Source organism: Geotrypetes seraphini, chromosome 6, assembly GCF_902459505.1.
Source record: "Geotrypetes seraphini chromosome 6, aGeoSer1.1, whole genome shotgun sequence".
Taxonomy (NCBI): Eukaryota; Metazoa; Chordata; class Amphibia; order Gymnophiona; family Dermophiidae; genus Geotrypetes; species Geotrypetes seraphini.
Genome location: NC_047089.1, coordinates 183,718,765 through 183,745,195, shown reverse-complemented (window position 1 = coordinate 183,745,195; position 26,431 = coordinate 183,718,765). Strand labels below are relative to the sequence as shown.

Sequence of the window (26,431 nt, the reverse complement as noted above, 5' to 3'; positions counted from 1 at the left end):
TTACTTTTACTTTTTTAAACTTTTAGATTTTTCAAACTTTATTTTTCTTATTCAGTTAAATGTTATATAAATACTGATTAGAAAAAGATTACTTAGCTTTTTGATCAGCTCAATTCAAGGTCTCAGTGCACAGAAAGGGGGATAACCGACGTGTTTCACCCATGTGTTCTACAGCGGTTTTTTCAAGGCTATCACTCCCCATAACTATCACTCCATTCTGAACAGACCAATTTCCTCTTCCAGGTCCATCTCTGGGGGAGTGATAGCCTTGAACAAACCGCTGGAGAACACATGGGTGAAACATGTCGGTTATCCCCCGTTCTGTGCACTGAGACCTTGAATTGAGCTGATGAAAAAGCTAAGTAATCTTTTTCTAATCAGTATTTATATAACATTTAACTGAATAAGAAAAATAAAGTTTGAAAAATCTAAAAGTTTAAAAAAGTATAAAAAAAAGTAAATATAAGGATCCAATGACGAGTGGAGGTGTAAAGCCGCCTACTATGAATACATATTGAGTGGGGAGGTGGCCTCGCTGAGGATCATGCAACCTGAGATATATTTGAATGAATGAGGCGTATATACAAGGTTTATAGTCCCTTGTATATTGTGGTTGGTTTATATCTAAGCCTTTTTCTCTAATAACTGTGTAAGAATAGTGCTTTTAAATCTAAATTTATTGTATGGCACTGTTAACATTTGAAAATCAATAAAGATTTATAAAAAAAAGAAGATGCAGCGAGCTATTCATTGTTAAAACAAGGTACTCGAGATCCTGGTGCTAACTGCTATTCTATAAACAGTACCTAACTTTGAATGCCATTTACAGAAAAGCACTAAGTAAGCACTATTTTTGGTGTGCCAAAAGATCAATGTCATTTATAGAATTCAGTCTTAAATCTTTTACGTATTACAACAGCAATTATATTCCGCTACATTCATAAATTATTGGATCAGTGCAGATTAACAATTTCTAGCTAAATACCAGAAAATTTACATCAAAATTAAAATAACAATAATTACATCAAATATTCATGAAACAGGTGTGCTTTCAAGTTTGCAATATTTCAAATAACAAGAAATCCTTCTGATTTCCACTGAGAGTTCCAATACTGAACTGATTGAAAACCAAAACTAGCTGAGTAAATAGATTTAAATCTTGTACTCCTAAATAATGGAAATTGTAAAACACAATAATAATAACAACTTTATTTTTGTATACCGCAATACCACAAGCAGTTCAGAGCAGTTTACCAAGGAAAAGACTGTATGAAGACAGCGATGTTACAGAAAAGGACTTTCAAATTACATTAGCATGCCAAGAGTAGTCAAGATTTGTCCGGAAGCATTTCAAAGATAATCTTTCGCGCTATGAGAATGATTAGAATGTTTAGTTATTGTAAGATTTGCATGATAAATTTGTGAGTCATTTCAGGTATTTAATCATATTCACTAACCAGATTAGTCCCACTCCTTTTATTTTTACCCACCAGAGTGATTCCCTTCAGGCAATGTCATCAAATGGAACTGAAGTGTTCTTACTCAATAAAACACCAGAACCAGATGTACAGACCAAGCACAGAGCTCCATTTTACTCTGAACTTTGTTACAAATACAATCAATCAACTATCTGGATCTGTCAATTTTACACATCTCTGATCCACAAGAAAACATAACAAATCACATTACTACTATCTCAAATAAAAGAAGACACCAACAAACCCTTAAAAAAAGAATAAGGCAAGTAAAACCCATCAAAACCACTACCGCTACCAAACCTATCACACCCACATCTGTCCCCTGTGCATACCTTAATACTAGATCTGTCAGGAATAAAGCCTTCCTACTTAAAGATTGGATCATTAACAAGCAAATAGCCTGCCTTTTACTAACTGAAACATGGTTACTATCAGAAGATGATCCAATAATAATTGATCTCCTACCAGACAATTTTAAAATCCTTACGCTAAACCGCGTGGGAAAAAAAGGAGGAGGTTTAGCAATTATTCTTAAAGAAGGATTTGAGTTCGAACTACTTGATTCCAAAATTACCGACCAACTAGAAATTTTAGCCTGTAAAATTGGTAACTATCATCTAGCAGAATCCCTATCCTGCATATTATTCTACGTCCCACCAAAAAGCTGGCCAAAAGCCAAAGAAGACTTCTGTGCATTTGTCCTAAACAATTCAATCGGTCCTTCTTACAATATCATCGCAGGAGACATAAACATACACCTAGATGAAGAGGACAACACAAACACGAAAGAGTTTAAAAACTTTCTATCCCTACTCAATTACAACCTCCCTCCACCCACACAAACACATGAAAAAGGCCATCAGTTAGATGTGGTAGCCATGTCCACAAAGGACATCCCAGACCCTGCCATCTCTGTACGTAAAGGCACCTGGTGTCATGATATCTGGTCTGACCATTTTACTTATTATTTCCAGCTAATCTGGTCTTATCATAAATCTAAAATACGCCCAATAATAAAAAGAGAACATCACACAAGAGGCTATATTAACCCAATAGAATACTGGTCACAATACGAACTGCAATCAGAGATAGAAGAAGGAATCGATTTCTGGGATCACTGGATGACAACCAGCACATCCATTTTAGGCAAAATCGCCCCTATACGTAATAGCAAAAGCAATGCAAATAAATATAACAAATGGTTTGACACCGAACTTCTAAAAATGAAACAACTAGCTAGACGACTAGACAGAACTTGGAAAAAACAGGAGAACTAGCTGACCATAACAAATGGAGAGCTAACATAAAAATCTACAAACAAATGATAAAAGACAAACGTAAAGCATTCTACTCAATTAAAATCAACTCATCTTGTAATGGCTCACAAGGAATCAATACAAAAGAGCTATTCAACCTGATCACAAATTTATTTGACACCACTCGCTACACCACATCCATACACAACACTAAGTTACCCTCTGCAAATGACTTAGCACTGTACTTCGATTCAAAAATTAAAAATCTTAGAATCCATTGTTAAACTAACGACCCTAGTGATCATCAAATAGCTCTCACCCAAGGAAATGATATACCGGCAGACATGATCTGGAGCTCCTTTCAAGATTTAGAGTGGAATAATTATACCCGACTATATAACAAATACTCTAAATCCTATTGCGTTCTGGATTCATGCCCCCCAGAAATCATGAAAGCGGCACCTTTAAAATTTAAACTATCGCTGATGCAATACTTGGCTCACAACCTAAAAACTGGGAAGTTTCTCTCTAATAATGGTCATATAATAATAACCCCAATTCTAAAAAATCGAAAAGAATCTTCAGCCCTAATATCCAACTACAGACCGGTAGCATCCATTCCGTTTATTGTAAAAATAATGGAGGGATTGGTACACATCCAACTGATGGATTATCTTGATCAGTTCTCTCTCCTACATGAAACTCAATCCGGTTTTAGACCGTTATTCAGTACTGAGACAGTAATTGCGGCTATCTTAGACAATCTGCACCTACTGTTTAGTAAGGGCCTTAATGCCCTGGTTATGCAATTCGATATGAGTTCTGCCTTTGATCTAGTAGACCACGAGAAACTGCTGCAATGCCTAGACGCCATTGGTATCAGGGATTAGGTGCTGAACTGGTTCCGTGGCTTCCTTATATCCCGCACTTATCAGGTACGTTTTAATTATGAGCTTTCAAACACTTGGAGCAATCCATCCGGTGTGCCACAAGGGTCTCCACTATCTCCATTGCTCTTCAACATCTATATGTCCTCACTGGGCACGCAGCTAACCCAGCTGGGAATAAAACTATTTAGTTATGCAGATGACTTTACGATTATCATCCCATTAGCTAATTCTGTCTCTGAAACTATTCCCAAAGCTTCAGAAGCCATAAACATGATGGAGCACTGGATGACAAACTTTAGGCTCAAACTTAATTCAGAAAAAACAACTTTCTTCATTGCTTCGCCACATCCGCTTGACACCAAATCACCACTATGTATCAATAAACTTAGTTACCCTATCCAGCCCACCATTAAGATACTAGGTGTAACTTTGGATCAATGCCTAACCATGAAAGACCAGGTAGACTCCTTAATCAGAAAGGGATTCTTTACTCTCTGGAAACTCAGATCCATTAAAGCTTACTTCGATACCTTGGCATTCAGAACCCTAGTCCAATCCCTCGTACTAAGTCTACTTGACTACTGTAACATCGCTTATTTAGCAATTTCCCAAAAGAATATGCAACGTTTACAATTGATGCAAAATGCAGCAGTCAGACTGATCTTTGGGCTGAGGAAGTTTGACCACGTGACACCCTACTACCGGCAGCTGCATTGGCTACCAATGGCGGCGTGCGTAAAGTTTAAATTTGCCTGCTTCTGCTTTAAAGCACTACACGGACTTGCCCCTAAATACATAACTGACCTTTTCTTCTTCTCAGCCAACAGACACAAGAGAAGTTCACATTCCAATTTCGTTTCTCCCCCAGTTCGAGGTTGTAAACTGAAAAAACACCATGAACACCTTCTCTCACACCAGGCAGCATCGTGGGGTAGAGACCTAGAACAATTGCTTTTGCCCACTACTTATGGGGAATTTAGGAAACGTCTAAAAACACACTTGTTCCTAAAGCATCTAGACAACTGATCCTCTCTTCTCTCTCCCCTCTATAGCGATTAACTTGTCCTTTTGATCACTCTCTCCTCAACAATGAATTTCCTGTCCTATTAATTCTCTTTCTTCCTCCCTCTTAAAGTCAATTCAATTTGTTACCTTTGCTTAATCTTCTGTAAACCGCATAGAACTTCATGGTGTTGCGGTATATAAACTGTTGTTATTATTATTAGTAGGCATTAGAACCAAGATGCCTAGGTCAGGTCATGCTGACACAGAGGGCTCCTTTTACAAAGGTGCGCTAGCGGTTTTAGCTTGCGCTAAAATTCTGCATGCACTAGACCCTACCGCCTCCTTTTAAGCAGGAGGTAATTTTTCAGCTATCGCACGCTATAGCGCGCACTAATTTTGTGCATGTCCTAAAAATGCTAGCGCACCTTTGTAAAAGGAGCCCAGAGTCTTTTCTAGAATATCTGCAGGAGCCATTTTACAAATATACACATTTCTAGAATAGGGTCTCAGTGCAGAACTTTTCAGCACCTAATGTTTGGTGTTATAAATAGAATTTCTCCAATTATATACATCCAGATGTAATGGAGACATTTCTAAAATGTCCATTTCCATCTGATTCCCACAATTAAATCCACCGATGAAAACAAAAGCAAAAACTGTGGATACAGATGTTCTGGAGATAATTTATTAAACACTGACATATAAAACCATGAAAATTCAATTAAAAAAGTACAATGATAAAAAATACTGTGATAAAAATCCAACCGGACCCTACAGGGTCCGTGTTTCGGCGAACACGCCTTCCTCGGGAGTCCAATGGTTTGCAACCTCACATATAAAGAATTGGACTGAAAACAGTCTATTGTCTTTAAACATGTGAGCAAAGAACACCGAAGACAAGCTGAAGGAGCAAAAAAAAAAGCAAACCATTGGACTCCCGAGGAAGACGTGTTTGCCGAAACACGAACCCTGTAGGGTCCGGTTGGATTTTTATCACAGTATTTTTTATCATTGTACTTTTTTAATTGAATTTTCATGGTTTTATATGTCAGTGTTTAATAAATTATCTCCAGAACATCTGTATCCACAGTTTTTGTTTTTGTTTTCATTGGTGGATTGTTTTCACTGTGGATCATTGGGTCTCCCCATTTTTCTTTGTTGTGTTCCACAATTAAATGCCATAATTTCCATGTGGAAACAGAAAATAAAGGTTCCTAAAATAACCTCCATAGACATCCTCTTTAATCCTCTCTCCTAACCCCTACCATTAGGAACACACTCACTTTTCCTATTTTCTAAGTGGGAGCTACCCGCTGCCCGCAGGGTTACCCCTGCCTTCAGGACTGGTTCCAGTTCCCTAAGGACCCTTCAGCCCCATTTAAAGGTGGCACTTCAAATGCTTTGTTTGCCACCAAAGTTAAAAGAAAAAGTTCAACAACACAGGAATTGAACAGCGCTTTGTTTTCCTGGATATTTCACAACACTGGGATCAAGAGAAATGCTTTCCATTGCAGAAGAAATGAATCACTTCACTGGAAGCACAGAAGTAGTCATACAGGTCAAGAGGCCTTGCATTTGTGTGAGGAAAGAACGCCTTTCCCATTGTTGAGTCTTCTGTTTGAGTGCTTTCAGATCATTTAAGTGGGGTTTGAACATTTGGCTGTTCAGATGTTATAGTCAAAGAAGAGAAGGTGGGTGGGTTATAGTTTGAGTCAAGCTCATGTGTGATTCAATCCCTTTCTTTTACTAAGGCGTGTTAGCTGATTTAGCGCGTGCTAAATGCTAACGCATCCATAGAATATAACGGAAGCATTAGCGTTTAGCGTAACTTATAGCAAAACAGTAGCTCAAACTAATGAACCTTGCTGCTGTATTCTGTAAAGTTTGTAAAATTTCATGAGTGTTTCTGTACAGGTACACTATATAGAATTACCCCCCCCCCCCTCCATATTCTGCATCCAGAAAAGTCCTCCTTGTCCAACAACTGATGCAGAGTAAAATTAGGATATTTCCCTATAGAACGCAAATACAAAAAAATGTCCAATTCTGCTTTCATCTCAGTTACAGCAACATAAACTTTCTCTATTACCAGGCATGTTAGAAAGTAATACAAAACCCTGTCACTCAGAATCAAAACTCACAGAATAAGGCAGTGGTCTCAAAATGAAACCCTTTGCAGGGCCACATTTTGGATTTGTAGGTACTTGGAGGGCCGCTGGAAAAAAATAGTTAATGTCTTATTAAAGAAATGACAATTTTTCATGAGGAAAAACTCTTTATAGTTTATAAATCTTTCCTTTTGGTTAAGTTTTAATAATAATATTGTAATTTATAGCTAAAGAGACATATGGTAAAGAAACTGTTTTATTTTACTTTTGTGATTATGATAAACATACCGAGGGCCTCAAAATAGTAACTGGCGGGCCACATGTGGCCCCTGGGCCGCGAGTTTGAGACCACTGGAATAAGGAATCTAACCACAAAACTGCAATGGGCTCTGGAACATCAGTCAATATGCCTACTGGGAAAACTGAACAAGTTGGATTCCTACATAGAAACTGCATGCTAACGGACTACCTGGCCTTGGTCAAACATGGTGAAACACAGATAAACCTCACTAAATACAGAATAAATGACCACAAACTAATACAGTACGAGATAGAGAATTTTGCAGACACAAACAAACCACAAGAAGCCGGAGTCTGCATGAAGTGTAACATCAGAGAAATAAAAATAGCAATGCACTTCCCCTTGCACTGTGCAAAATATAGACAGCAGATGTAAAATCCAAGAACTGGCATATTTCAATTACTAACTTGAGAAGTAAACTCTTTTTTTTCGACCTTTGTTTTCTATTTCTGTTTGCTCTTAACTCTGCTAAGACATGGAATGGGTAGGTATTTCAATGGAAGAGATTCTCATTTGCTAGAACCAGAACACAATTCATTATTTTGCTCAGTGAGGATGACTTCCTAGGTTGGTAAAAATAAGTATTGCCCCACATTATAATCAATGGATCCTTACTTAGAATATATTATATGGCAGGTTTTTTTTTTCTTCTGAGATGGCATCCTTAGTATGGACAACTGGAAGGGTGGTAAGGGACTTGACCCAAGGCATGGGGGGGGGAAGAGAAGGACATGGGTAGGGCAGGCGCCAAATTTTCCTATGTCAAATGTGGCAACCCTAACAGGAAAGCCACTCTTGTCTATTTATTTAAAATCGCCAATCTAGCAAAAGTTCAGAGAGGTCTTAAGACCCTACCTTGGGCTGCCAGAAGGCTGGGACCCTGGAAGAGGCAGGCTATATTCTCATAGGGAAGAGGGAAACTATGCACAGCCAAAGACTGCTATACTTATTCAAACAAGGCATGTAAAGAAGGCCCACCTAATAGAGTAAAACAAGGATCAGAACTTATGTTTTATTAAAGCTTGTTATACCGCTCGCTCATGCGGCAGGTCCAAGTGGTTTACATTAACTATAAAAATATAGAAAAGATCTCTAATATAGGACAGACCTCCAAACATTCACACATGGAATAAAATACATTCAAAACTATATATCACACTAGATAAACCCAAATAAACCTGAATGTCTTCCAGCCATTAAAATCACACAAATTCACATTGCAAAAACCCTTTCCACTCAATAGATATGAATTATCTCTGATAACGAAGAATCTTTACATTCTCTTATTCCAAATGAGAAGGTAACACTGGCTGATCCCAAAGATAGAGGCATCATCCAAAATAAAGATCAGAGACAGAGTAGCCTGGATAGGAGGCCCCTCTTGAACTCTAGCTGCCTGGTCAGCCTAGGCCATCTTCTTAAGGTCTCTCTATTGCTTCCAGAGGTTCTCAGTGTCATAGTTATTAAGGAAGAAGGCTTTCAGCTTGTACAAATACATTTTATTTGTGCAGTGTTGTGACTGTAGTGGAGGGTGGGCCCATTGTAAATAAAGAAATAATGGGAGGCCTGTCTCTCCTGCTGCAAACTAAAGCTGACCTTCCTGAGAAGTGTTTCTCTCTTATAACCATTGTGAGGGTGGATTCTATAAATGGAGCTTGAAATTAAGTGCTAGAAAACCCCCCAGTACTGAGCATAGTTTTATAAAGGGCACGTGTAGGGTTACCAGACATCCAGGAAATCCTGGACATGTCCTCTTTTTAGAGGACTGTCTGGGGTCGCGGACGGACTTTCCAAAACTTGGCAGTCTATCCGGGTTCTGGAAAGCCCCGACGAGCTCTGACCGCATCTGGAGGGCATCTGAGCCTGCACAGATGATATCACACACATCCGCGATTGCTCCAGGCCCTCCAGACATGGCCAGAGCTTGTCATGGAAGAAGAGAGGAGGTTTGTAGGGGTGGGGCTGAAGGCTGAACTGGGCAGGGCCAGGGCTGATCAGGGCAGGCTGGAGGCAGAACAGGGCGGGGCCATGTGTCCAGGTTTTTGTGGCTTGAAAAATGGTAACCCTAGTTCAGGTGCCCAGACAGATTTCCAAAACGTGGCAGTTTGTCCAGGTTTTGGAAAGCCTCGAGCTCGGGGCCATGTCTGGAGGTCCTCTGAGCATGTGTGGAAGTAACATGATGATGTCACATGCATGCACACATGTACAATTTCATTGTGTCACATCCACGCATGCTCGGCGGCCCTACAGATATGGCCCTGAGCTCGGGGAAAAAGAGATGAGGTTTGTGTGGGGGTGGGACTGGGGCTGAACCGGTGTGACTGGGGGCAGAATGGGGTGGGGCCACATATCCTCTTTTGTAACGATAAAATCTGGTAACCCTAGGCACATATCCTGTGCCTAACTTTGAGCACCAGACTTATGCCTGTTGAAACCTGGTGTAAATGCTGGGGTCCGAGTTAGGCACGCTAAGGCAATTTTTCAGAACACCCCTGGCACACCCCTAGCCACACCCCCTTCTGAGCTTTGTGTTGCTGTATATTATATGAGCATACATTACAACTCCACTCAACCTATACCTCAGGACAGGGCTGCCCAAGTCCGGTCATCAAGATCTATTGGCAGGCCAGGTTTTCAGGATATCCACAATGAATATGCATGAGAGAGATTTGCCTGCACTGCCTTCTTGGTATGCAAATCTCTCTCATGCATGTTCACTGTGGATATCCTGAAAACCTGGCCTGCCAGTAGATCTCGAGGACCGGACTTGGGCAGCCCTGTCCTGAGGTATAGGTTGAGTGGAGTTGTAATGTATGCTCATATAATACACAGCAACACATAGCTCAAAAGGGGGTGTGGCTAGGGGTGTGCCAGGGGTGTTCTGAAAAATTGCCTTAGCGTGCCTAACTCGGGCCCCAGCATTTACACTAGGTTTCAACAGGCATAAGTCTGCCCTAGGAATACCTGTCTAAGTGCAGATCACATAAAAGTAAGTCTATGTGCCTAGATTTCTACATGTACACGGATACACAATTGGCTAAAAGTCCTTTTCTGATGTAAATCAGGCTTCACGTGAGGAAAAAGCATATGTGTGGCAGCAGTGGGATCTGGGTTAAAGTTACCATAACATCGTCTATGGCCACATATATAGTTAACAAGAGGTTTGCGGTTATAAACATGTACCTGTTACTATGCAGCTGAGTAGAAGAATCAGAGAAGAGAGGTGCCTCCATCTTAAACAAATTTGATAGGTTTTAAACAGCATAGACCAATTAAGATGTGTATCTTCTCTAATCCTCATAAAGCCCCCTACCTGTCAATCCTGTGCAAAGCTGAAAGAGGAAGATTGAGGAATTTCTGAAACAGGCTCAGCTGATGAAGTACAGTGAAGGGTTAACTTGAACTACCAATTAAAGAATGACACAGGGACAAATTTTTCCCCATCCCCGCAGGAACTCCATTTCTCCGTCCTCGCAAGTTTTGTCGCTGTTCCTGTCCCTTTCCCATTCCTATAAGCTCTGCCTTCACCGTACAAGCCTCGAACACATAGGACTTTAATGTGTTTGAGGCTTGTGCAGATGAGACAGAGCTTGCAGGAATGGGGCACGGACAGTAAAAGAACTCTCTGGGATGGGACAGGTAAATGAGTTCCCGCGGGGACGGGGAAAAATTTGTCCCCGTGTCATTGTCTAGTACCAATGCACTGAGAAGTGCCTCAACTCTCAATCGGTAAATAAAAGCGCAGTGTGACATTGATGCCTCAGATGATGCTAGAAATGATTCTATAAGTGACTGATAAGATTGTCTTGCACTGGGGACCTCTACAATGAGATTGAGAAATATGCTAAGGTGAGAGAGGAGGTAGAAGGGTGTGTTTAAGGAGAGTTTCTTAGCACTGAACAGAGATGTAGGAGAGGTGAGGTACACCTGGGAGAGTCCCCTAGCACTGGGGAGGAATGGGGAGATATAAAGGGAGTGCCTGGGAGAATCTTCGCGCATTAAAGAGAGAGGTAGGTGCCTGAAGCATCTCACCACCAGCAAGGTGATCTCAGATCATGCACTTGCAAGGGAGAACCAGCAGCAGTTTGGAGACCAGCTCTATTGTGTCTGCAGACCTGCAAAGGTCAAGCACTGCAGAATGTGAAATATGGAGGAAATGTTTTTTGAGTTTAAAAAAACCAAGGTTTTCAAGCACCACTCTTGAGATATTTTTCAAATGGTATAGTTCCTGCCCTCTCTGTTGGCTTCTCATTTGCTGGCACTAACTCAATAGCCTTTTGCAAGAACTGTACCTATCACCTATGACAGGAACCTTTCCTGAAGTCACACCAAATGCATTAAGAGCAAGGCAAACATGTCCAGAGCCTGAACATCACTTCCCTTAACACAAACACAGTCTCTCGTGGAGCACCAGAAATGTGTTCTGAGAAATAAACTCCAGGAAGCTTTGTTGGACCTGGGGACGCTATCATGCAACAGATTTTCCAAAGCAGGGATCAAAATTCACCAAAAACCTTCCTATATAAAAGGGTGCAGGTTAAAATACTTTTCTCCATACATGGCTCAAAAGAAGGTAATTTTAGAACCTATTTTCACACAGAAATAGGTTCTTCTATGTAGCAGGATGCCTCGATGTATCTTCCCAGAGCAGTGCCACTCAAAGTAATGAAGGAGTGGGCTATTCAGGAGAACTTAGTAGGAGGAGTCCCTGAAAAAGTATGAAACCTGATTGTGTGGAGGGGCTTGGAGTCAGGGGCCCATCCAATCCTTGATAATGGAAGGGCCTATTTTCCCAAAAAAAGGAGAGTGGGGAGAAAGAAGTGGGGGAGGGGCATTGGTCTGAGCCACAGATGAACCCCAAGGTTCCATAAAGGGGGAGAAAGGATCATTGGAGAGGACCCCCATCCAAAGAGTGAAGCGAGGAGAGTAAACCTGCAGCTAGTGCCACAACCTACACAGGTAGAAGGATGGGAGTCCGAAAGCAGTAAGAATTAATTTTAGAGACCTGGTGTGTCAGAAGATGGGGCCCAAGTCCTGGGTGCATTCTTCATGCCTAGCCCAGTGAGGTTGTGCATGTGGTGAGATGAGGAAGAGTGGGTTCCAAAGAAAAGAGAAAGGACTATGGGCTAGATTCACTAAGCAAACCGATCGGTTTGCGATCACTTTGTGACCTCGGCCTCATTCACTAACCTTACTCCAGATCTGATTCTTGCCCGATCCGATCTGCACATGCAAATGTAGGAAGGAAGCGATTCACTAAAAATCTTCAGGAACACTGACTGGGCTGGCCGATCAAGAGAAGTGACTGCTGGGGACCAGTCGCTCACCTCCTTTCCGACTGTCCTGCTCTCTGCCTGAAATCCCAGCCCTGCAGCCCTGAAACCATCAAAAAAGTGCCCTGCTCTCTGCCGCTCTCCTCTCTCCTCTCTACTCTCTTCTGCCCTGCCTCTCTGCCCTATTCCACCATGCCACCCTGCTCTCTTCTGCCATGCCTCTCTGCGAGCCCGTGTTTTTAACCCACGGTTTAAAAGGGGGGCTGAACGTCTCGCCACCAGCCCCAGCTGATCTGAAGGGCTGGAGTGTACTCTTCTGTGTCAAACTGTGACTGTCCTCTGCTAGTTGGGGTGTGCTGGAAGGAGAGGCAGAGAGGAGGAGGGATCCTTCATCCTGATTCTTCCACACTGAAGGCCGGCCCTCCAACCTGGGAACCGAGAGCCCCCTGTCCCGGAAACCTTCACGTCCTATACGCAGTCCCTGTCTCTTAAATCCGAGCAGACAACCTTGTAACTAGCCTCCTCAATCCCCCTTCTCCCTCCCACGCTTGTGCTGAGAGCAAACGCATGCACGGACCATCTACAGAAAAATAAGATGGTCTGAGCATGTGTCCTGATCGCTAAGCAGCGATCCATTCAGTGCCTCCGATTACATAAATTTATATGAGGAGGCTTGCTGAATCGATTGTTCAGGAAGACTAGGCCACGGATCAGCCACAGATTGCCCAGCAAAGGTAGGCTTTGTGAATCTAGCCCTATGACCAGTGTGGAGTGACAGCACTGAAAGAAAGGAGCAAGGAGAAGGTCAAGCCCTATTTAAGAAGTGTGTAACCAGACTTCTAATTTCAGGGGTACCAACAAGGTGGGGGGGGGCACAAAATTTTGTCTCACACTGCCAGCACTCTTTGTCCCTCCATGACCCCCACATCCTTCAGTTAGTGAGGGCCCCCAACCAATGCTCCCTCTAAGGATTGGCCGCTTGCATGCAAATTTTTTCTCATGTGAGTGACAAGTTCTAAAAAAACAACAATTTTCCAGATGTAAAATCTGGGAGCAACACTCCTAGAATGTATGTGTGATTGATCATATGCTCAACTTAGAGGAAACATAGCCCCCCAACCCCACCTGTGACTGCTGCTACCTCGGTGTTGGACCCCCAGCACATGCTTGATCTGCACAAAACTGAGCATGTGCAGGAGAGTTCCTTTAGTGCAGCAGCAACAATGGTCACGAGCAGAGAAGCTCTTCGACTGGGGGATCCCTGCCAGCCAAGGGTTCTAAACCCAAATTGGGAAGGGGGTCAGGTCTCCAAGACCCTCCCATGGCTACACCCCTGCTTTACCAGCCTTAACTGAGGAGGAGGAGATCAGCGGCTGCCTGAGGAGCAAAGAGAGTGGAAACGTGTCCAAGAGCAGAAAGGAAACCAAGAGACACAGGAGAGAGCAGAAGTGACAGTACACCGTGAAGGGGATCAAGGGTCAGTAATATATATATATTTATTCAATTTTCGATACTGTTCTCCCAGGGGAGTTCAGAATGGTTTACATGCATTTATTCAGGTACTCAAGCAGTTTTCCCTCTCTGTCCCAGCGGGCTCACAATCTATCTAATGCACCTGGGGCAATGGGGGGATTAAGTGACTTGCCCAGGGTCACAAGGAGCAGCATGGATTTGAACCCACAACCTCAGGACACTGAGGCTGTAGCTTTAACCACTGCGCCACACAAGCATGAGTTGTTTTGGCTTTTTTTTTTACATACCCTTACTTTGCTTTCATAGACACTGAGGCACTTCAGGAGCCTATTATACAAAGGAAAGTAGGTGCCCACATGAGGCAGATGTACTACCCTGTTTCCCCGATGGTAAGACACTGTCTTATTTTTTTTGGAAGGCCAAAATATGCTCTAGGGCTTATTTTCGGGGGGATGCCTTATTTACCCATGAAGAAGACTACAGTACACAGTTATTGTTGAAAAAAAACAGAATTTTATTACGTTCGCAATGCGTTCGTTGGAGGAAGAAAACGGTCGGCTGAAGAATCGGTCGGCCGAAAAATCGTACCGTGTATGGCCAGCTTTATCCATCATACCATATATTGTACCATTTAATGTCCCCAATGTTCTCCATCAGGGAAACACAGTAAAGAGATTATTCTGTAGTGCAGCATCAGAGGGGACTTGACAATGTGAAACAATTGTTTATATACCGTATGCATGTTAAACAGGCTTTATATACAGTAAGTGGTATTGCTCACAGCAAAAGAAACCTGTCTGCGTGTCTCACTTTTGGATGTTCTGGCCGTGAACAAACTCCTGCAGTCTCCGTTAGGGAGGGATGAGGGAAGCTGCCTGTGTTTCCTTGCGCGGAGTCACGTGCGCGCGCTGCAGTCCTGTCACTTCCTCCACTTCATGACGAGGCGCGGCACGCAGCCATGGAGGCAAATACGGTAGACGGAGGGACCACACGGAGTCACCCACCGTACCACCCGATTCGGGTAAGCGCAGGTATCGGTGGGTGGCTTATTTGCGGGGGGGGGGGTGCCTTATTTTACATTTTTTTCTAAAAAGGGGGGCTGTCTTATTTGATGGCCCTGCCTTATCATCGGGGAAACAGGGTAGGTATAAAAATTGGTACAGTGTTTCCCTGAGAGCTGAATGAGAAGAAGCCATGCTAGGGCAACAGGAAACATAGAGCAGATTAAGCTCTTCAAACTTGCCCCCCTCCCCCACTGTGACGTGACATAAACCTGTGCATTTCAGTGACGTATATATACGCAGGTGTATATGCGTGGTGTTTGCAGAATACTTTTACACACAGTTAAGCAATCAGTCCTGAACTATTTTCCTAATGGTGTACGAGCGAGGATGTCTTACAGCTTGATATTTGCATTATTTAAAGATGACGTAAGAAGGAGGTTATTTAGAATATGGGCTTGTTTGTTTCTGGGCTCATTTGCTTCCTCTTTGGGTTTTATTTCTAGAACAATTTGGCCTAAGATATTTTATTTCTGGAATGTTCAGTTTTTAGAATAAAAAGTGTGCATCTCCCTCCCTGATTCCATGCCAAATAGCACAGCAGCACCTGTCATTTACTTTAGCGTTCACTTTGTATCCTAATATCTCCTCAAGTTGGGGGGAGGGGAGGGGTGAGCTTAGTAGTTCCCTCCTGATTCTTTGTGATTCCAGCTGTCCTAATGGTCCTCTCTTTTGGACAACAAAACTAAGACCCTTCATTCTCAGCTATCCATGTGTCTATTTTTCATTTCCTATTATTCATGGTATTTAATTAAATTGATTTAGCTGTTTTTCCAAAAATATCCTTTAAAAAATTGGAAGACAGAATTAGCTACGTAAAAATGTATATCGTGTTCATTGTAATTTGAGGGTTCAAGCTAGCTACAATGTCATCTGAATGAGACAAGGACCTGCACCATCTTGGTGGCAGGGCCAATTGAATGGAATTCACTGTCACAAGAATTGAGAGTAATTGTGAATGTGATGAATTTTAGGAAAAAGCTGAAAGCCTGGCAATTTCAACAAGAACATAAGAATAGCCTTACTGGGTCAGACCAAAGGTCCATTAAGCCCAGTAGCCTAGTGACAATCCAGGTCACTAGTATCTGGCCATAACCCAAGGAGTAGCAATTTTTCATGCTACCGATCCAGGGCACGCAGTGGCTTCCCCTATGCCTTTCTCAATAACAGACTATGGACTTTTCCTCCAGGAAATTGTTCAAACCTTTCTTAAAACCAGCTACACTATCTACTCTTATCACAACCTTTGGCAATGCATTCCAGAGCTTAACTATTCTTTGAGTGAAAAAAAAAATTCCTCCTATTGGTTTTAAAAGTATTTCCCTGAAACTTTGAGTGTCCCATAGTCTGTAATTTTTGACGAAGTGAAAAATCAATCCACTTGTACCTGTTCTACTCCACTCAGGATTTTGTAGACTTCAATCATATCTCCCCTCAGCCATCTCTTTTCCAAGCTGAAAAGCCCTAACCTTTCTAATCTTTTCTCATACGAAAAGATTTTCATTCTCTTTATCATCTTGGTCGCTCTTCTATGAACGTTTTCTAGTGCTGCTATATCTTTCTTGAGATAAGGAAATCAGAATTGAACGCAATACTCCAGATGAGGTCGCACCATGGAGTGATACAGGGGCATTATAACATTCTTAGTCTTGTTAACCATCCCTTTTTTAATAATTCCTATCATCTTATTTGCTTTTATGGTCGCAGCCGCACATTTATTTATTTAACCAATTTCTATTCTGCTTATCAACTAGGCGAATTACAAATGAACGTACATAAAATATGTATGTATGAGGAACACAAATGGCTTATCTGTGGTGACTTCAAAGTTATAGGAATACTATTAGGACAACAAACTGGGTTCACAAAAATGCCTTGTTTTCTATGTGAATGAGACAGTCAGGCAAAGCAAAGACATTGGAGAGCGAGAGTACCTTTCTTAAAGTACCTTTCTAAGACATTTCCCTTCATCATACAAGAAAAATTGAAAGCTGGAATTTTTGTTGGTCCTCAAAAAAAAGAAAGGATGAAGGATGAAGATGTTGATAAAATAATGAATGAGAGAGAAAAAGATACATTGTCCGCCTTCCGATCTGTTACTGAAAAGTTTCTAGGGAATAACAAAGATCCTAATTACAGGGCCATTGTTGAAACAATGTTGGAAAATTTAAAGAAGTTGGGTTCAGATAGGCTTAAGTTAGGCTTCAGATAGGCTTCAGTTAGGCATAAGTTAGACTTCAGATAGGCTTAAGTTAGGCTTCAGATAGGCTTAAGTTAGGCATAAGTAAGGCTTCAGATAGACTTCTGTTAGGCTTCAGATAGGCTTAAGTTAGGCATAAGTTAGACTTCAGATAGGCTTAAGTTAGGCTTCAGATAGGCTTCAGTTAGGCATAAGTTAGACTTCAGATAGGCTTAAGTTAGGCTTCAGATAGGCTTAAGTTAGGCATAAGTAAGGCTTCAGATAGACTTCTGTTAGGCTTCAGATAGGCTTAAGTTAGGCATAAGTAAGGCTTCAGATAAGTTTACTATCAAAATTTCAACTTTCTGGCTGATGAACAGCATGTGAGCTTGCTCTGCCTCGTCAGACGCTGGGCTCTGCTTAAAGCCCAGCATGGGAGAAGAAAAATCAGCTGTCTTACTTAAGTTAGGCTTCAGATAGCTTAAGTTAGGCTGGGACCCTGGGGAATACAGGGCGGGCACTCTGACTGCTGAGCCGGGGTACCTGTACAGCCACCACCTCCAACAGACTTTATCATTGCTGAGGATCGGAAATGATTGGGGGTTTTCTTCATAATAAGAAAACATTGCATTGGCAGAGCTGGGGTTTGAACCTGTTGTGACCTGGGATGCTGGGGATTATAGGGCAGGCACTCTGACTGCTGAGCCACAGCAGGGGTCTCTGTATAGCCAGCACCTCCAACAGACTTTATCATTGCCGATGCGGCTCCCGTCGGTCTTTTATGGAGCCTCTAAGGACCCCTCTCAGCGTCGGGCGCCAGGGCTGCTGCAGTGCCTGTGTCGGGTGATGAAGTGTGCTGCTGGCGGCACTGGCGGCCAACTTCTTAATGTAAGCGGTATAGCATTCCAGAATTCAGTTAATTTAAAAGCAAAAGAATAACTAAGGGCTCCTTTTACTAAGCTATGCTAGCGTTTTTAGCACACGTTGCAGATTAGCGCGTGCTGCCCCCCGCACTATACGGAAAAACTAACACCAGCTCAATGGAGCTTAGTAAAAGGAGCCCTAAATCTCTTAAAGGTTCTGTTTTTACCACTGAGAGAGAGAAATGTAAGTTTTAATTTTTGAGAACTTCGGGCATAATGAGATCTATGAACATTCCTGTCTAAAGGAATCAAAGTGGAAAAAATGCCAAATAGGATCTTAAATGCAATACCAATGCACTTAAATTGAATTCTGAGATACATTGGAAGCCAATGTAATTCCTTGAGCAGAGGGGTTACGTGATCAAATTTACTCTTACCAAAGATAAGTTTAGCTGCAGGGTTCTGTATTACCGTAATTGAAGTCTCTGCAGACTGACCTTTGAAAGACCCAAATACACTGAATTGCAGTAATCCAGCCTTGACATAATGATTGATCGAACCAATACAGAGAAGTGTTGTTGGTGAGAAAGTGCTCTCACTCTTCTCAGAGCACGGAGGCTTAAAAAACACTTTTTAATAAGCGGGTTTAGCTAGTCCTTAAATGTAAGTGAATTCTCCCACATCAGACCTGGGTCTTTCACACTGTCAGGTCAGCCCACACAAGAGGAATCTCAATGATCCGTTATGTCTTACCAGCTATCCAAATTCTCTCTTAGACAAGAGAGGAAGACCATGCTACCAGCTGAGAATGTAGCACTTGTCTACTTCTCATAACGCAAAAGAAATGGTTCACATACTACATAACAGGCTGCCTGGTATTTTCATTGCCTGTTACTAAAGTCTCCAAGAACTCAGTAGATCTCAGACAAAAATTCCTATAAGGTCTCTCCAGCAGTCATGGGTAACGTATGAAAATATCTCTACTTATTTATTTGATTTTTTTTTGCCTGTCCTCCCAAAGGAACTCAGAACAGGATTACAAATAAGGCACTCAAGTATTTTGCCTATCTGTTCCAGTGGGATCACAATATATCTACTGTACCTGGGGCAGTGGAGAATAAGAGGATTGAGTGACTTACCTAGGATCACAAGGAACAGTGTTGGATTTGAACTCACCCATATGTCCAAATTTACCTAGACATATTCTCTTTTTAGAGGACTGTCCGGGTGTCTAGATGGTTTCCTAAAACCTGGCAGTTTGCCTAGGTTTTGGACAGCCTAAATTTTTTTTTATCTTCAGGTGGGCAGCAGGGGTCATTCACGGCTGGAAGCTGCAAGAATCGTGGTCTCGCCATAGGTATCTGTGGTCCAGGACAAGAGCTCCTGTTGCAAGCCACTACAGGCTCATTTGGTGCTGGCTGGAGGGGGCAGGAAAAGTCCCAGCTCTGCCTGAGCTCAGAGCTGCATCTGGAGGGCCTCTGAGCATATGGGGACATGATATCACACACATGCGTGGACACCCTCCGTATGCAGCCCCAAGTTCAGACAGAGCTGGGGGGCCTTTCCTGCCACCTCCAGCCAGCGCCATACAAGCTTACAGTGGCTCGCAAACAGAGCCATACAAGCCTACAGTGGCTACCCCTGGACAACCAGTACACATGGTAGAACCACAATTGATGTGGTTCCCACCCACAGGTGGTGGCCCTCCCCCATTGCCATCAGAGAGGTACTATCCTGAAGGGGGGAGGGAAGGAGGGATGAGATTTGTGTGGGGGCGGGGATTGAGTTTGATGGAGTGGAATGGGTCTGGGGGTGGAGCTAGGGTAGGATGGGATGGGATGGGGCAGAGCCATGTGTCCTCTTTTTTACTTACAACATATGGTAACCCTAGTTTGAACTCATAACCTCTGAGTGGTGAGGCTGTAGCTCTAACTACTAGGCCAGGACCAAGGTATATTGACAAAGCTATGTGTATGGGTCTCAGGCCTAGATTAATAGGGAAGGGGGTGCAGCAGAGGAATAGATGCATTGGTAGAACTGTGAAGAGTGGGGGTGGGGTGGGGCGCAGCTTCTCAGTACTGGAACAGTAGAGAAATCTCCAAGGCTTAGGAGCCATCTTTTCAAAATTATTGGGGATACAGAACTCAATGGAAATTACCTCTCCCTTGAGCCCTGCTCCGCCCCCCCGATCCCGCAGGAGGACAAATTCATTTAAAAGACACAGCGCCAGCACCTCCATCTTGCAGCACGACCGGGCCGGCGTGGGAGCCCTGCTCCGCCCCCCCGATCCCGCAGGAGGGCAAATTCATTTAAAAGACACAGCGCCAGCACCTCCATCTTGCAGCACGACCGGGCCGGCGTGGGAGCCCTGCTCCGCCCCCCCGATCCCGCAGGAGGACAAATTCATTTAAAAGACACAGCGCCAGCACCTCCATCTTGCAGCACGACCGGGCCGGCGTGGGAGCCCTGCTCCGCCCCCCCGATCCCGCAGGAGGACAAATTCATTTAAAAGACACAGCGCCAGCACCTCCATCTTGCAGCACGACCGGGCCGGCGTGGGAGCCCTGCTCCGCCCCCCCGATCCCGCAGGAGGACAAATTCATTTAAAAGACACAGCGCCAGCACCTCCATCTTGCAGCACGACCGGGCCGGCGTGGGAGCCCTGCTCCGCCCCCCCGATCCCGCAGGAGGACAAATTCATTTAAAAGACACAGCGCCAGCACCTCCATCTTGCAGCACGACCGGGCCGGCGTGGGCGCCCTGCTCCGCCCCCCCGATCCCGCAGGAGGACAAATTCATTTAAAAGACACAGCGCCAGCACCTCCATCTTGCAGCACGACCGGGCCGGCGTGGGAGCCCTGCTCCGCCCCCCCGATCCCGCAGGAGGACAAATTCATTTAAAAGACACAGCGCCAACGGCGCGCCGCCGTTCGGCGTGCCGACGAAGGCGCATGACAAAGGCGCCTGCGCCTTAGTGAGCGCCTTCGTGGAGCACCTGAGAGGAGCACCTGCGGACCTTGGAACCGGGAACACCTACGCCCCAAAGACCACTCCACAGGACCTCCTGCCGACTTCCAATATAAGGTAAGGAGCGAGAGATCCTCGCTCCTCCCCCTCCTCCCAGCACGAAAAAACCAGCCACTCCCGATCCAGCCGGGACTCTAAGGGAGAACCATTCCTTCTACCTAACACTCCGAACCAGACATCAAAAATGAAGCTCTCCCTGCATACACACACACTAGCCACCCTTTTGATAATCCTCCTCATTTCTAGTTGGAAAGCAGCAGCAAACAACTTACCCACCACAACCACATCCTCCAGTACAACCAACTTCCAACTTCCCAACAGAAGAATACTCACATCAAGAAACTCGAACCACCACACCAGCACCCAACAATCCATCACTGTTACCTGGAGAAGAAGATCAACACTCCCGAAAACAAAATCCCATCCAACTCCCACAACACTCATATACCCGGAAACAACTTACATTCCCCAGACCGACACAACCTCCCTTACATGTGCCTATGTTAACATCAGAGCACTAGGACCCAAAACAGAAAACATAAAAAATTGGATAAAAACAGAAAAACTTGACTGCCTATTCCTCACTGAAACCTGGTTAACCTCAGACACAGACCCTAGAATAAAAGAAGTATGTCCGCCGGGATACAAAATAACAGTAACCTGCAGAGAAAAAAAAAGAGGAGGAGGACTAGCAATAATAATCAAGAACTCCCTAACTCTAAACATACTTGAAAAAACATCCACTCCGCAAATGGATTTCCTAGCGTGTCAACTCACAAACCCAACACTAAAAAACTCACTAAACTGCTTACTCTGCTACATAACACCAGGAAACTGGACCACAGTGAGACCTGAATTTGAAAACTTCATCTACCAAAACTCATTAACAGCAGAATATAACCTCAACCTAGGAGACCTAAACCTACACCTAGAAGACACAACCTCCACACCAGCAAATAACTGTCTATCCTTCCTCAATGCCTTATCCTTCCAGATCCTAAACCCACAAACCACCCATGAAAAAGGTCATCAACTGGACATTGCTGCATTCATGTCTCACCAACCATCCAATCCAGCAATCCAAACTACTAACGGAACATGGTCCCCATCCCTATGGTCAGACCACTACACATACAACTTCAACATCAATTGGACCAAGACCAAACACACACCTCAATCAAAAAAAACCACATATACCACACGCAAACATATCGACCCAACCATTTTTTGGTCAAATGTAGACGAAACTATCCAAGACTGCGACCCAAAAAACTTCATCTCCCACTGGAAAAATGTATCCACCAACATCCTTGATGATCTGGCCCCCCCACAAACCAAAACCAGAACCAGCAGGAAATCAGACCAATGGTTTGATAATGAATTACTCCAACTCAAAAGACAGTGTAGAAGATTAGAAAGAAAATGGAGAAAAAAGAACCAAGATCAAACAAAAACCGACTGGAAAAAAATCAACAAACAATACAAAAATCTACTAAGGGATAAGAGGAAAAGCTACTATACTAATCTCATAGGCACGGAAACCCAAGATTCCAAAAAAATATTCCAAATCCTGAAAGAATTAACAGACACCAAACCATACACTACCACCACGAACACCCCTCCACCATCACCCACCCTCTTAGCAGAACACTTCAAGAACAAAATTACCAACACCAGAGCCACTCTCATCCTTAACCCATCCCATCAAAACCCAATCACAATCCACCCTACAGGAAAAGAGGCAACCGCAGCAGACAGAATTTGGACTCAATTCCCCAACATACAATGGTCAGAATTCAACAAATTCTACAAAAAATACAGCCATGCCTCCTGTGACCTCAACCATTGCCCCTCATATCTCCTTACCACCTCTAGTGTAAAATTCCGCACCATAATTCTACAATGGATTCAATTCACGCTCACAGAAGGCACATTCCCTGCTGACCTCAGCGAAATCGTCATCACCTCAATCCAAAAAGACCCAAAAGCACCACAAAACCACCCATCTAACTTTAGACCTATAGCCTCAATTCCGCTATATGTCAAAATTATAGAAGGCCTAGTAGCCAAACTCCTCACCAATTACATAGATGACCACAACCTACTCCACCCCATGCAATCAGGCTTCAGAACAAACTTCAGCACAGAGACACTACTAGGCTCCCTTATGGATACCGTCAGACAACACCTTAGTATAGGGAAAAAAATGCTTCTCATACAACTGGACCTAACTGCAGCATTCGACTTAGTGGATCACAACATCCTTCTACAGATCTTAGACGCAATAGGCATCTCAGATAAAGTATACTCTTGGTTTGAAGGATTCCTAAAACTCAGAACCTACAGTGTAAAATCAAACAAAGAAAAGTCAGAATCCTGGTCAAACCCCTGCGGCGTACCACAAGGATCTCCACTATCCCCTACCCTCTTCAATCTCTACACTGCTTCTCTAGGAACGCATCTGGACAATCTGGGCATAACCACCTATAGTTATGCTGATGACATCACCATCCTCATCCCATATGATCATTCTAAAACTACCATGACAGACAAACTTCACCAAACACTTGAAAGAGTCACAACCTGGATGAAAAATCACAAACTTAAACTCAACCAAGACAAAACCAAATTCATCCTTCTCGAAAATGACAAGGTCCAAACCACAACCAACTTAGAAATAAACGCAATCAAATATCCAATCCAAACCACCATAAAACTACTTGGCATGACCATAGACAGATGCTGCACTATGCAACCACAAATAAATAAAACAATTCAGAAATCATTCGCAGTCATGAGAAATCTGAGACAAGTCCGAAAATTCTTTGAAAGAACACAATTCCAACTTATAGTACAATCCCTAATACTAGGTATATTGGACTACTGCAACATCCTCTTCCTTCCTTGCCCTGTAACTACAATTAAACAACTCCAAACAATCCAAAATACAGCTTTGAGACTCATCTACTCATTGAGAAAACATGACCACATCACTGAAGCCTTCATCAACTCACATTGGCTTCCAATCCAAGAAAGAATCCAATTCAAATTCTACTGCATATTATTTAAAACCCTACACGGAGACAGCCCATCATACTTGAACAATCACCTCATCCAAGCACCCACTACCAGACACAGAAAAACGCACTCCCCATTCATACCCCCCCCAATCAAGGAAGTAAAAAGAACAAAACTACACGACGGCCTCCTAGCCACTCAAGCCGCAAGGCTGGACAACCAGATCTCCAACCTTCTGATGACCACCCCAGACTATAGGACGTTCAGAAAAGAAATAAAAACCACACTTTTCAAGAAATTCCTGAAGCAGCAATAACATCACGACCTCTTAGTAACTCTAATACTGACATCTGATCTACCCATTACTGCACTAATAATAACAAAAGAACCTCCACTATGACCACCTATTAATTCTCTTACAAACCACCTCACCCTCAACAACCCGTTAATGTTTATAAGATCTACAACTTACCTCTCTAGCTAATCATTGTAACTCTGTATTTTTTAAATTAACCTTTTGTAATCCGCCTTGAACCGCAAGGTAATGGCGGAATAGAAATCCCTAATGTAATGTAATGTAATACTGGGGTGCTCATAGAGCTGGTTCCTATGTTTCAGGGTGAACAGTGAGATGCATGTCCAGAAATGTGAAAGAAGGCTACACATTGATTCTAGCAAAAATTCTCAGTTCTGAATAGGACAAATTGTTCTCTCCAGCCTGAATCTCATTTGCCAAACTTTTTTCAAAAGCAGATTTTCATTCTGCTTCCCCACCCCCGTGTTTGTGTATGGTAGCACTCCCTGCCTTAGTTCCACCCACCACCACTCTGGAGTTTCTGTTTCTCCCTGACCCCCTCTCAGGTGTGCAGCTTATATAACGAGACTGGGGAGACAGATTTCACAGCTCACAGTTCCAAAATGCCAGCAGTGGGGCTTGCCATTCTCTCCTGGATCTGTATGAGTACAGGTAAGGGTACCTCTCATAGCTTTTACACCCACAAATCAACACCTCTTTGCACTTTCAAAGAGCACCAGGGGTTTTGTGCTTTATCCTGCTGAGAGTTTCCAATCTGTTAATTTTGAAAACGGTTTAAAAACAGACCCAATTTAAAGGGGGGGGGGTGCTGTAGGCTAGTACTTTTAGTAAAACATAGATCCCAATGCACTGTGGATGCTTCAGCCTTTGAAATCAACATGGCAGGTACCAGAAAGCACTGGAATGGTGAAAAATCAGAAACACGGGACCAGTCAAAAATCTCTTTCCCGGACACAATCACATGGGACCTCTAGTTCAAGCAGTTTAGATGGGAATGTAAATTAGTACAAAATTAATGGAATAAAGCCACGGAGAAAGATCTGCAGATTGCTGTTTTTCTTAAAACATCTGCAAGAAGTCTCAAGCATATAAGTGGTTGCAGTTGAAGCAGGCCATTTAGAAAGGCCCTGATTGGTGAAATTTAAAGGATCAGTATAGCTTGCTGGGCCTATGCTTCCAGACAGATTTACTAGGGCATCAGGCAGCCAAGTGGTATAAATTAATATCTGAATTTTTTAATAAGAAACCAAAAACTAATCTTAAAGACATTTGGAGCATTGAGATAAAGCAGCAGATTTCTGCTTCTCAATGGCCACGAATTTGGACTTGGGGGATGAGATGTACAGCATCATTATCAATGAGACAAACATGTTTCTTTTGTTGCATAGAAGTTTTTGGACCCCTGTTAGATTACAAAAGCTAGATAGTTCAAAATCTAATAGATGCTGGCACTGTTATCTAGACATAGGGAGACTGGATCAACTGTTGTTCTATTGTCCTTTGATACTCAATTTTTGAAAGTCTAGATGGGGACATATTAATTTGATTCTGGAGAGTGCTTTTCCGCTGTCGTACGAAGCGGTAATCTGTGGGACGTTGGTATCTCCTACTCCTCCAAAAGATAGACATAAGAGCAGATTACTCGGTATAATGACCAGGGTAGGCATGCAAATGGTGACTACAAATTGGAAGAATTTTGATAGATCAAATTTCGCCTTTTGGTGGAATTCATTATGCTTGTGTTATAAGTATGAGAAAATGAATTCTGAACAAACGGGTAATAATAAGTTGTTTAAATTGACGTGGGGTCCATTAACCAATTTTATCAATTCTAATTAAATGGTTTATTTCCCTATTTCTGGTTTGAATTGCACATCCAGGGGAGGTGGGTGGGTGGGAGGGATATTAAATTAGGATTTGCTTATTAATTACAAGTATGTATTGTTGTATGGTTTTATTGAATACATTGCAATCAGGGTGGGTGGGAGGGGGGGTGAAAATGGTTTTTCATGTATTTATGGATGAATGTAAGTGCTGTTAGATGGGCCACCAGGTGAGCGGACGCTATTGGATTTCAAGAAGGGATTGGACAATTTTCTGAAGGAAAAGGGGATAGAAGGGTATAGATAGAGGGCTAGTATACAGGTCCTGGACCTGATGGGCCGCCATGTGAGCGGACTGCT

General features: G+C 43.0%; 1 protein-coding gene and 1 long non-coding RNA gene across 2 annotated transcripts in view; one reads left to right on the top strand and one right to left on the bottom strand.

The window, feature by feature from the left end:
- Positions 1-26,431, bottom strand: part of LOC117362490 — a 50,528-nt gene that overhangs the window by 20,196 nt on the left and 3,901 nt on the right. The gene's annotated exons all lie outside the window — the stretch shown is intronic.
- SFTPB (surfactant protein B) overlaps positions 24,695-26,431 on the top strand; it is a 37,223-nt gene continuing 35,486 nt past the window's right edge. The window contains exon 1 of the mRNA XM_033948938.1: positions 24,695-24,899. Coding sequence (XP_033804829.1) covers positions 24,851-24,899 — 49 coding nt within the window. The 5' untranslated portion in view covers positions 24,695-24,850. The remainder of the gene's footprint in view (positions 24,900-26,431) is intronic.